The 13,674-nt window shown below is 34.4% G+C and overlaps 1 protein-coding gene across 1 annotated transcript in view; it reads left to right on the forward strand.

Moving 5' to 3' along the window:
- The window catches only part of LOC136293946 (adhesion G protein-coupled receptor A3-like), a 257,200-nt gene that overhangs the window by 129,266 nt on the left and 114,260 nt on the right, over positions 1-13,674 (forward strand). Inside the window, exons 8-11 of the mRNA XM_066191148.1 lie at positions 5,006-5,170; positions 8,518-8,716; positions 9,962-10,111; positions 13,050-13,211. Of these exons, the coding sequence (XP_066047245.1) occupies positions 5,006-5,170; positions 8,518-8,716; positions 9,962-10,111; positions 13,050-13,211 (676 nt within the window). The remainder of the gene's footprint in view (positions 1-5,005; positions 5,171-8,517; positions 8,717-9,961; positions 10,112-13,049; positions 13,212-13,674) is intronic.

Genomic DNA, 13,674 nt, shown 5'->3' on the forward strand with positions numbered 1-13,674 from the left:
TAATTAATTTCTGCATTTGTATCATGTCAAAGTAATATGCATTCGATAAATAATTTGAAATTGTAAAATTAATTTCGTAGGAGTTTTGGGTTGTTTCCTTTTGTGTGTTGTTTGGGGGTTTTTTGATGATTGTTTTGGGGTTTTTTGCTGGTCCCAGTGGCATGTAATCAAATAATCAAGAATTGTCATAAGCAGATTAACACCTTTGTGTCATCTGGGTAATATTTTACTTTAAAAGCTTTTTACACAATTTTGTCTATTGGTGTTATTTTTGCCCAAGAATCTCTGATAGTGTACAAATCACAGGAGTTATGCTAATGAAATAAAGCTTCCTCTGAATATAACATTGCAGCATACAGACTACTTAAGGGCAGATGAAAGGCATACAGCAGGTGTAGCACCATTTCCCCAGAAGGCTGCAGTTGTATCCATCCTGCAGTCCTTCAGCTTGCTGGTAGAACAAAACTAATAACAATAAACACATATGAGCATCCCTAAACCTTTCAACAACTGACAGAGCAGCTCAGTGACAGACAACTGATTCATGAAGTACTTTAAATAAGCCCTGGCCCAGGTGTACTCTCTTCAGATAGCTTTATGGCACTGTGCTACCACCAGACCTGCCAGTTGTCTGAAGGTTTATCCAGTAAGAGAAAGTTTTGGGCCTCTAGAGCTGTTGATACTTTTATTTTTCTCTCTCCACTTACATTCTCAACTATCTAGACTGGCATGTATTGACTCCAGGACTGTGGGAGTCCGAAGATAAATACAAAAATCTTTATGTACACCCCCTTGAGTGCAGAACAGCAGCTGATTGTCTCTCCCTGGCATGCTCAATGAGTGAGAATGAGCTCATACAACAAACCAAACATGTTGTGATGTGATGCAGAGATGTTTAGGTTTCTGATGTAGTCTCTGAAGATGGTTTGGTAGAGTCACTCGAATATTAATAGTGTTAGTTTTCTCCATTTAATGAAAGAAATTAATGGCATATATGTAGGTCATGGGTACTTTGATTTCCACCTATAGGAAATGCATCTCACTGCTGACTGTTGGGCAGCAAATGGATATTAGCCTGTGACAGTATTTTTGAATATTTGAATTTTAATTGAAGTAATTTGAGCAATACAAAGGAAATAAAGTGAGATGGTTTTACTAACTGACATACAGCTCTTTTCTCCTATTTTGGAAGTAGGCCTTTGGTTGGTTGTGGATTTTTCCCTCTGGTTTTTTTTCTGTCAATATATTGTTATTAAATCTAGGTCCTTTCCCACTCTTGTCATGGCTCTAGCATGTGAACAAATTAGCTGATAGATAAATTATAGAAAAAAAGTATTTTATAGCACATTACATCTCTTGGGTACCTACAGATGGTGTTAAATGGTAAGTTAAGCTTTGTTTTTATATACAATCAAAAGAAAAAAAATCGTGTGTATTGCATTACCTCTGTGTATGAGAAATTGATTACACCTGAAAATACTTGCTAGACATCTCACATAAAATGAATACCAACTTTCATCTTCCTTTTTTCTTGCTGTTGCTTGGACACAAGTTTACTTCAAAGGCCATCAGCCTTCTAAAGCTGTTCCTTTCAAGGGTAAATAACTAATTTTGTCAGAGAGATCAGACTAGCAATTTGAGTTCAGACAAGTGCCTTGATTTACAGATTCTCTCTTCATTTTCCATGTTTTAACCTTATGTCCCCTGTGAAAGGCTGTATTCCAAGCAGCAGTGTGCTCTGGAGACCAACACTCATTTTTTAAATTGCATGTTAGTATTAATAATTTAAGGTGGTATGGGTTGGAGGCATGTTATGCAGACCTTCTGCCTGAACTGTGGGAACACAATAGCTATTTATCTGTCTGAAGAAGATGATGAGAAAACCTAAATGCCTCCTGTGTTTAAGTAATTAATTTTTATTTTCCTGCAGGAAGACCATTTGGTTCTTCCTAAATCTTACAGAGACTCAAGTCAGACTTTTTAAGTATTTCTTGTGGAAAGCCAATCAAAATATGGTGTTAAAGTCTCTTCTTTATTTGTTACTTTGTTTCCTAGCATGCAAATGACTGCTGGGGCGTACAGTAAATGTCGCTATAGTACTTCTTCAGGACATGGTTGAGTAACTTTGCATAATGAGACCTACTTCTGATTGTCTAATTAGTTATGCATAGCTGTAGCAATGCAAAACTATGCCTCAAATAGAACTCTATTGTCATTGGTTTCTTGATTACATGACTATGGCTTCCGCTTGTACTATGGTTCCTCTCTTTATAATGACAAATGCCACAGGCTTCTGTTGAATATTATAAGAACTTTTTCATGCAATTGCATCAGCTGTACACTTTAATTAATTTTTCAATATGTCAGTCATCACATTTGTAAAAGGGAATTCTACCATGCATGAAATTTCTCAGTACAAAAAAGAATCATGTATATTCTCTTTCTTCCTTTCAATGTTTTTTACTGAGAAGGTCACTATAATTTCAAAGGGAAACTTGAGAAAAGCCTGCCAGTCATCCTTTTCTCATCAAGCAGGAATCTTCATATTCAGTTAGCCTTGATACCATCTCATGAATGTCTGACTTCATTTTATCATCATAGAATATCACAGAATTGTTAAGGTTTGAAAAAACCTCTAAGATCATCAAGTCCAAGTATTCACCACTAAACCATATCCCCAAGTGCCACATCAACATGGATTTTGGACACTTCTTTGGAGGTAATTCCACAGTTGTCCTGGACAGCCTGTTCCAATGCTGGACCACCCTTTTCGTGATATCTAATCCAAACCTTCCCTCTGCTGCAACTGGAAGCCATTTCTTCTTATCCTGGAAGTCAAAATTTCCATGACAAGTGTCAACTGTCACACTGCTGAGGAGTAGGATGTGATTGCTAATGCAGAGGGTGTGGGAATGCGTGTTGACTCATACTCCATCCTCAGGAAAGCTGCATAGTAGCGGCAAGATTGTTGCATTTGTGGCCCGATATTTATTAGCTCCTGTGAGATAGGATAGTCAAGAAAAGAATACAGCCAAAGGAGTCATCCTCTCTTAATTATTTTGTGTTTTTGCCAAGCTCCTAAATCAGAACCCTGCCATGTTCTCAGGTTATGGGAGAGTTCTCACCCTTAACCAAGACTTGTTGCCATTGCTGAGACAGATCAAGAATGCCTTTCCACTAAAAGTGAGATTATCTGGGCGTGCTTATGTAACCGTGCCAGGACTTAAAATATGTAACTGTCCTACTAGAAACTTAGTGAAATAGAGTTTTAAAATTCTATACCCAGGAAATGCCCACCCTTTCCTTCTGGTCTGTCAGGATTGTGAAGTCAAAGTCTTCAAGGATTATAAGCTGAGAAAATGCTAAAGGATCAAGTTGACTGCTTTTTTTGAGTATTAAAAGACTTTTGTTTTTTTAAAAAAAAAATCAGTTCCCCAAATTCTCCAGAGGTATAAGATCAATTTATCATTTGTCATATCCAGATGGTAAGTAAATGAACAGTTTCACCATTGGACTTGCTATCAAAATATTCCAAGAGGAATATAAATGAATGCATCATTTACAGTGGCCAGATGGCAATTCAGAAGACAATTTCATGATCTAGTCATTATATTGCATAAACCTATTCTGGCTTGTTTTTTATTACCATTTGAAGAAAGGGCAATAGAAGATTTAAAGTGTGAATGAGAAGAGTTACTCGTCTTTTGAGATAATTTGAACCAATGTACAAGTATTGCGTTTCTATCAGAAACAAGGCTGATGTATCAGTAAATATTTGTCTCTCAGTCTGGGAAACTTCATCTACTGACGGGAACCTGTTAAGCAGCAGATAAATTTACATCAGAACACATTTCAGCGGTTTAAATAAATGTAAAATGCACACTATATATCTATCTGCATACTGGTTACTTGTCAAATTTATAACAAGCTGAAATATGGTATTTGTCTAATATCACCATATTTTCCAATTGTATCAAATTTATCAAAATATATCTGTTCATTTGTGAAGTCTCCACATCTTGATGCCACAAGTGAATATACCTGCTGCCTTTTTCAGTGAAAAAGTTTTGTGCATAATTATTTTATAAGCTCTATGAATATGATCTTTCTTAACTGCCTATAAAGGTGATGTGAGATTGTTGTGATGTACGAAATGTAACATTTAATTAAAACATTGTTAAACTGGCTAATTTCACTGAAGTACTTCAACCTGAATGCAAAAAGATGTATTAAGAATTAGCTAAAAGGCTGCTGTTACTGGGCTATTCACCTGAGACTTCTTAAGAGAACAATTGCTTCTTTTGACATTAAAATACTAAGCTACTTTCTGAGAAGGGCTATTAATACTTTTTCTAAATTTTTTGCTATAAAAATATGTCAGAATTCATTGTAAAAATGAACTAGGGGTTTACAAGGCACTTGGAGTTCAAAGCCATCATACATAGGAATAATGTGAATTTTTTATGTTACTATTTAATAATAAATTTCACTGAATATCTGGAGAATTATGAAAAAACTCAGAAGCAACTAACTTAAAGACTATTTACCATGGTTTACTTGTTTTATAAGGATCCAGGTAACAGTTCTGTAGTAGGCACTTGAGAAAATTCTTTCAAAATGTCAGACTCTACCAAAATCTACTAAAGGTTATAAGTAAAAACTTCAAGATTTTATCTTAAATACAGATTCGAAATAAATTTATTAACTTTTAATTCAGTCCTTCAGGTTTGATAATGTACATTCTCTCTCTTTCTAACCCTACCATGTTTCTTCCCACGTAATTTCCAATTTTCTAAACCACAAGGCATATTCAAAGACAAGCCATTTCCGTAAAGCAAAGTAAATATTTCAGATAAATGTTACTTTTCTTCCTCTCCCAACTACTTTCAAAAGCTGTAATTTGTTTAAAACTGTAGTAAAATTTATTTCTATCCCAATGGCAGATTTAAGATATAATGTGTTACCTATTATTAAGTGTATACAATGATGAATCCTTTTTTTTTAGTGAACTTATCCTATCCAGTATTGACATTGATGCAACTGGAGATTGGGAGTGTCTAGTCAAGAATTCCTATGGAAACAGCACCAAGCAAGTAGAAATTGTGGTACTTGAAACAGCTGCACCCTACTGCCCTGCAGAAAGAATTATTAACAACAAGGGAGATTTCAGGTATGACTTTGAGGGTCTGGAGTGTGTTTCATGTATTAATGTAGGTACAGACCATGTTTATGCTTACCTGATACTTCAGTGTCAGTTACAAATCACTTATTTTAGTTGTCATTTTAATGTAATATGGTAGGAAGGAGGAGCACTGTATGATTTTGGTGGGAAATGGGACCTAATGCTTCAAGAGAAGCAGTGGTTTGTGAAAGTCAGAAAATCTTCTAATTCCTCAGTATGCATTATGGAAAATTTTAAAGAAATTAGGTAACTCATTAGAAGATTAAACCTTCAGTGCTTTACTTTTTAACTCTGTTCTGGTTCTGATGACTTTGTTCAGCTGAAATTAGAGGTAACAAATGACGTAAGACTGTTAGTAGAATATTTCACTGAAGATGTTCAAAATAGAAAGTAAAATTATTTAGTAAAACAAATACATTGTATTAAGGAGTTTAAGGACACACAGTTATACCAATATATCACTTGCTTACAAAGTACACCTGTCTTGCTAACTGAATCTTAGGAGTCTGCAAAATTTTGTAGACTAAATGTAGTTTTTGCTCCATCATTAATTTTATCTACATAAGCTGGTGGGGATTTTTAAAATTTTAATCATTTTAATCAGAAGAAAAGGTTTCTGTAGAATTTAGTATTGTTTTCAGTCAGCTCTAAAATACACCAATGATATGCACAAAGCTCTTAAACAAAACCTGCTTGACAATAAGACTGATGTATGATGGCAATCCCATTGAGAAATCAAGACAGTAATTTGTTACCAAATGAATTATAATGAGAATTCAGCTTGAATAGTTAATGAAAGGAAAATAGATGAGGAAGGAAGCTCCTCCTAAATAGCAGAACTTTCTGCAAATATTTCTGACCTGAAAGCCTCTGTGTATTTTTAGCTTGCCTTTAAAACTTTCCCAAAGGCTTTTTGTAGTATTTATTGTGTTTGAATAAAAGTAAAGGATTGAATTAGAAAGAAGTGGAAATCAAAACCTATTCAAATAATCTGTTTTCTCTTTACTACAAAGCTATTTTATTATGTGTTAACCTCAGTACCAGCGAGTTTGCCTCTTTCACTGAGGCAAAATTGCTGAGGCAATTCATATATATGGATTAAAATGCATTAGAGACCTTTGACAATCTTAGCTATAGATTTTTGTGTCATCACAAAAACTGTAATTGTGTTTTTTCATAGTGGATATACTTACATAGGTTTTAATTGATCTTTAAAAAATGTATCATTCCTATCGGAAAACTCATACTGAATCTTTTAGATGACAACTCTATGAAGTTTGTGTTCTTGCCTTAAAATGGCATCCTTTTCTCCATAAATAAATATATATAAATCTTCAGACTGCACAAACTAGCACCAGGGGCATTTTTGTCAGATTATATAAATCTAAAGAACAGGAGTGGACATTTCTCAACCTATTGATCATCTTCCTAGAAATCCATATAAATTTATTTTTAAAATGTACATCAAAAGGATGCTGAGTCCATAGGTTCTTTTGGCATTTGAGAGAATGAATTTAAAATCATAGAGAATTTATCAGGCTCAAACTCAGCATTAGTGCTAGAAATTGTTCCAAAGGTTTATCCTCAGAGATGGAGGTATCACACCAGCAAGTTTTCTTACAAAGGTCTTTGAAGTTTTGGTAACATAACAAGTATGGAAGTAGAAAGAATCGAGCCACAAAGGCAAAACTAGAAAGAGCAGTTCTTTTATTGGGCAAAAGAAAGGAAAAAAGCATCAACTGTTAGGAGAGTGTGGCTATTTCAGCTGTCCAGCCTAGGTGGTATTTATAATTGCATAACTCCAGCAAGAATTAGGCACTGAGAGTCAGAATGATCTGGCCTTTTGTACCAAGGCGTTTTCTCTTTGATGGCCATATTTTACTTTTTTTTCCGTTGTTTTACAGAATGCTGTAAGCTTATTCTGAAAAGAAAATTTTAATGTTGTTACATGCTATCATTCCAAGTCATAAAGGCCAGATTCTGCTCACTGTGACAATGCTAGGTTCAGAATTTTCTCTTTAGTTTTGCTTTTGAAGTAAGTTGCCAATAAATGTGGTCCAATTGCATTAATGCCAGTGTTTTACTAAAAATAATATTTCATAGAGGCAAAAGGCCTCCATGCTACTATATGCTCTATATACTACTGTACATATTTTGATTTTTTGGGGAAGCTCCTTCCATGATTCATTTTTATCAACTGTTTTTACATCACACAGTTTTCACAGCTGTGAAAAATAAAAGATCTTTTCTTCTTAGCTTTTCTTTGACATGAAGAAAACTTTTATAGCCTCAAACCTTTCAGTATATTATGTAACAGTGTACAATTGAACGTGGATTGTGTAACTAAGAGGCGCTAATACATTGGTTTGAGGAAAGGTTGATTGCCAAGCTGTAATTTCACTGAAAGGCAGAATATTTTTGTGATTTATTGGGTTCACTCATTACATCAGTGCAAATAAAGAACCATATCCTTCCCACACCTGCTGACTTGCAGATGATATGCTTATGGTTTTCTTAGATTTCTCCCAATTACCTGATCCTGCTATGTCCACACTGGTCTGTAAATGACAATAGATTTGTTATCTATAGAAATAGATCCAGTTGTGCCATTCTAGAGAATGCAGCAAATATACAGAAAAAGTGTGTTTTGTAAGAGACCCATCAGCTAAGTAGAAGAATTCTGGCTGCTCTTCATCTAGCTTGTTATCAAACACTGTTTTGGAATCATGCTACATAAATCATGTATACCTAAATTGCTGATTTTTGAGTGCTATTTCCTTCCTCCATCATGACACGTGATCTCTGCTGAAATCTTGTTCGATGTTTTCTGAGACATTTGGGGCTTTTTGTTTTTCAAGGCTTTTTAGTGGGTCAAAACGCAAAGCAGAGATTATCAGGTACATTTTGAGCACTTACTTTTAAGAGCAGTTAGTAACAGCGTTTTTTGGTTGGTTGGCTGTTTGTTGTTTTTTTTTCTTCATGGACTTACTGCTCTGCTTTTTACAGTCTGCAAATGTTAGTGTACTAAAAACACCAACCATATCTTTTCCCTTAACACTAAACACCTTCCTGGAATTGATGCAGAGTGAATGTGCAACCAGCCAGACTTGGACCTGTTCTGACATTTTCCAAGGAAACAAAGTAATTCATTATACAATACTATGAAGTAAAAGTTAAAATAGTTTTTTTTTTCCTCATATATAATTTATCTTGTTGTATATGGTTATATATCGTTACATATAACATTGCATTGTATATTGTACATATAACATTGTATATGTAACTATTTTAAGTTGCCTTTTGCATTTTAAATTTTACTGTCATGCTGTTTATAGGTGGCCCAAGACTTTGGCTGGGATAACTGCTTACCAGCCCTGTCTCCAGTATTCTTTTAACTCTGTTGGATTTCACAATGGAGCAGAAGAGGCCAAGGCATGGCGGAAGTGTAACCGGACTGGACGCTGGGATGAAGAAAACTACTCTGAATGTCCTTATTCACAAGAAATAACTCAAGTTCTTCATGCTTTTAGTCAGGTAACATTTTGAAATCCAAGGCTCCCCTTCTCTAAATCTTGTTGAATAGCTTGCAAGAAATGTTGTTGCAGCCACAAGATTGGGATAGATGGACTGTTAACAAAATGCTTTACTTGAAAGACAACCACTTGTTTCTTTGGTAATTGGAAGTTGTAATAGGAACAAGTGCACAGCATTTATTACCTTTATCTTAATATTTTTTCCATTAGGTACTTAGAGTCTAGATGATTATTATTAATGCCGACAGGGTGATCAGTGCTTGACTTTTCTTCCCCTCATGTGTTTTTCCAGAAAGACATTAATTTCTCATAGGGTCCCATATCAGAGTTTCGTCAGCTGAAGTGCTTTTCCTCTTTAGAATGCCTTTTTAATGTCTTCAAAAAAAGCAGTACTTAAATTGTTTCTTATGAATAAGTAAGAGATAAAAAAGTAGATGAATAGAAATTAATGGGAAAAAAAGAGCTTAACAGCTAACACTGTGGATGATGGCCCAGATGTGTTACTGCCATACTAATTCTACAACTTTCAGTTTCCTTGACCATTTCTTCCCTGGTAGTATCAGTAGTGCTAGATAAGACCACAGAAAGTTTGTTTTCAAATGGCTTCATAAATAAGAGTGATTGATATATTAAGAGAGCCATTGTAATTACAGGGTAATAAAATAATTAGGAAATTATCTACAATCCAGTCTATTCTCCTGTAAGCAATGGGGTGAGGTTGGGTTTCTCCGGGCCTTAGACACTCAGGACTTTGTAACCTCTGAGGATGGAGGCTGCACAATTTCTTGGGGTTAACCTGCTCAAATGCCTGACTACTCTCACAGCAGGAAAGATTTTCTTCACAACCAGTCTGAACTTCTCTTGTTCTCCCACCATGTACCACTGTGTGTAGGAACCCTTGCTGACGCTGTTGTTTTCATGAGGATCTAGAGATAGAGGCAAGGCAAGGTTAGTAGCTTGGTATATTTTATGGGACCAGATAGTCACAGCCTAGAAAAAGTAGACAAAAATCCTCAAAATTTGTTGGTCTTTTGTGGTGGTGTCTTCAGGGGCCAGCAATGAAATCCAACACATAAGGCTGAAGATACATTCACATGCCCCTGAAATGTATATCCATGACATACCAGTGCACATAAATCCATGTGAAATTATGGCAGGCATTATACCAGTGGATGTGATCTCCAGTTTTTTGAAGAGAATGAAGCTAGGTGATTTATGAAGCCTAACAATTCTAATGTATTTTCAGATGCACATCAATTTGACAACCGTGCTTGAGTTTTCCCGCCAGCTGACAGCCTACACAAGAGGTGCTTCCCTCTTTGCGGATAAAATGGATGTAATATATTTGGCTTATATAATGGAAAAGTTAATTGTCTTCGTGGATGAAGTTGAAGATGTAAGATATCTTCTCTATGCTGGAAAAAAAGTATCACTTAGAAGTGAAGTCCCCACATATGGCCCTGTTCTTAATGTATGCGGGCAGACACTAAAGAGTAGCTTCTGAAACTGATTGCTGATTGCAAATGTTCTGCATAAACTGTGATGTGTCTCTTTGTGCCAAAAAGGAAACTAAGTCTTCTTCTCTGATGACAAGGGCATTGCTGCTTAGGAATAAAACCTGTTTTTTAATGAGTCATTTATTTCATTTTCTTTTTAAGTTTAATTTCTACCATGTCTAACATGTTAGAATGGACTCTGTCTGGCCACTGGAGCTCCACATGCTTCTTTTGTTTTCTCCATTTTATCAAAAGTTTTTCACTGAATTTTGAAAGGAGTTATCACTTCTTGTGAAGAAAAGATAATATGTCTTTATGTGCAACTTCGTACAGAAGCTTTTAGCATTACGTACGCCATTTTTGCAGGAAAATCTAATCAGAATTATGCAAACCCTATGGTAAAAATAGGTTTTTACAGAGAACAGAAATTTTCTCTTTTTTTACTGTTAATTTTCAGAGTAACTGCTTGCATAAAGATTTCATAAACTGTAATTTTTTGACCATGTGATGTTTTCTTTTGGTTTGGCAATGTTCATTCCATTCTGGCTCTGGAAATTGTAACAGACAACATTTTAGTGCCAATTTGAGAAAGTCTCCAACTTCAATTTCACCATTATACATTAGATCTAAAGTATATTATTAAGTGCTCTCCAAGAATCATGTTCAAAGCTGCAACTTTTTTTCAGCTCAGAATCCTGATAAGATCTTATTGCTTTCTGACAAAACAAAAATTTGACATTCAAAAGAAACAGCTGGATTTGTCATAAAGCCTCTTTATTTTTCTAGCAACTGATGCATTTTCCATTAAAGCTGAGCAACATCTCTAATCTTTTAATTGACTTCCACGTTTCAAATAGGTTTTAGTTTCATGGGGTTTTTTGTATCAAAACATCTCTATCTCCATCACTTATGTCTACATCTCTGATTAAGTAATCCCTTATTTTCTTAATTTATAACATTTCTCCTAATTTTTCTCTCTTTTCCTTTACCTCTCTCTCAAGTTTGCTAAATAGAGTCCTCATTCATTGAGCTCTCAACTAGCACCCATTTCTTAACTCTCACTCACAAGGTACAAAAGCATCTATGAAATTTTAGTGTCAATAGCTTCACGCATGCGGCTGCGCTCATAATTGTAAATAAGACTGAACTTTATTTAATACAAGGCAGTTAGTTTGGAATTGACTAGCACCTGAAACTAAAATTACGTAAATCCATTAGAAATCAATTAAAATGCAATTTTTCAAAATATTTTCAGAAATATTCTTGCTAAACAAATACAGTTTCTGTACCTCTTCTCTGGGATGTTCAACCCATTCCACATGGGATTGTTCATTTTTATACAAGATAAAGGTGCTTTGTCCCATCTGGTGGTTTGCCTCTCAAAAAAGAGAGGTTCAACAGCACAAGGGACATATTTGCAACACACTACAATTTTTGTCAGGAACACAAAATAGTGTCATAATAGCCCAATTTTTTGTATTTTCAATGACATGCCTTTACTCTTCATTAAAGCATTTAATTATAGTATAAATTACTTACTTTTCTTATTTATCTCCTTTTGTATATTTATAGACTATTGTTCTGTTCTCAGTAAGTTACTCCCTTGCTGATTGGTGTTTGCTTTTATAGTTTCTCATAAATCACTCTTAATGTGATTCATTATTATTCATTTTATCAATAACTGTCACATTGACAAAAGCTATCTAGAATTATCTAGTAATTATGTTCTCAAAAATAGATTAAATATTTCAGGAACAGTCACATAAAATTTCACATATAGTCTCATTATTTGTTTCCTTTGCAATGCATGTGAAATTTATGTATTTTTTATAGAAAATGCAGAACTAACTTCATAACCTCAGCCATCTTTTCAATCTTTTTCACCATTACTGAATTTCTATTTTCCTTTCCACTGAATCATCTGTGTATTTGCCTTATTTTTCTGTTTCAATTAGTGTGACTTTTTGGCTTCTTGAACTTTTCTTTAGCGATATTTCTCAGTTGTTTTTCTCTTCTATAAACCTCTTTATTCAGGTTTATTTGTGACAACGGGGCATATCTTGTCCATATCTTTGCCTTCAAAAATATTGGTAACATGGTCATGTTAATTTTGAAATTTTACTCAAATTAAGGTTTTGAATTTGTAAAAGCAAACATTTTTATTCCAACTTGAAATAATTACAAAAAATATTCACAGCGATATTTATTCTTTCTAAATGTATCTACTCATAAATTTCAAACACACAGTTACCAAAATCTGTAAAATGTCACCTGGTGCAACAAAGATCTGTTATTTTGGATTAGGCACGAGCATGAATTAAAACTACCAAAGCTATGGCTAATGAGATAATCTAAGTTTGTATCAGCACCTGAGCTGTATCTCAAATTTACTCCAGTATGTCTGTAACAAAGATGTCTTTCAAATATATTTTCCCTCTCTTTTTTTTTTCCTTCTGCCCAACCCTCCCCTCAAGGTCCTTTGATTGAACATGAAGCAGTTCTTTAGAAGGCCAGGGCCAATTTAATTAGTTTAAGAAAGCGAGTGATAATTCTGGAATTCTATTTATTGAAAGTAGGTGACTCAATTTGTTTGGCTTATCTAGAAGATAAGCTTTAAAGTTGTGAATTAAAAAGCTCTTCCTTGATGTGAGTTGCACTTTTCCTTTCTTGGTTTTTCTTTTCAGTCCATTTAATTTTTTATAAAATCAAAATTCTCTTTCAATGGTGGTTACCAAGAGAAATAAGGTGCCTGCCTTCATTTGTATTCTTATCTGTTCTTGTCTTACTTTTTGAGTTTATAGACAATACCTTTTTTGTTTTATTTTTCTTCTCTTCCAGATTGGGGATGCTCTTATTGAGATTGCCAGCAATATGATGTTGGTTGATGACCACGTGTTGTGGATGGCTCAGAAGGAAGACAAAGCCTGCACCAGGATTGTACGATGTGTGGAACAGATTGCAAGTCAAATACTGACCAGCAAGACTCAAATTATATCAAAGGTATTTCAAAAATTTACAAAATGTTTTGTAAGATTTTTTTTCTCTAGAATTCTATTTGCAAGACCAAAATATTTTTTAAATATCATCAATGGTATGAAAACGTGGTTTTCTTTGATCAGTTGTATTTATTGTGCCGATATGGTGTTCACAACAATTTTTTCCTAATGTTTACTATTCATTCAGTTCCTATTTTTAAAGCCACTATAGTAAATGGTTTTATTTTGAAAGGTCCAAGTTGCGTGAATGACTGACAGGAACATGTCAGACAGTAAAGGACAACAAGATCCCTTGTAGCTATAAGATTTTAATACACCTTACCAAGAGGCTTCTGGACAACTATTGATTAGAGTATTTAGAAGATTGTCAACAAAGATCTATCATTTCCTAACATTACTAAATTGGGATTAGTTTTTTTAGAAGCAAACTGTACCTCTTAGAAAAAATATTTTTTTTTACTTCTTGT

This window comes from Chamaea fasciata, unplaced genomic scaffold (genome assembly GCF_029207755.1).
Source record: "Chamaea fasciata isolate MVZ Bird 193981 ecotype frontalis unplaced genomic scaffold, bChaFas1.0.hap1 SCAF_9, whole genome shotgun sequence".
Taxonomy (NCBI): domain Eukaryota; kingdom Metazoa; phylum Chordata; class Aves; order Passeriformes; family Sylviidae; genus Chamaea; species Chamaea fasciata.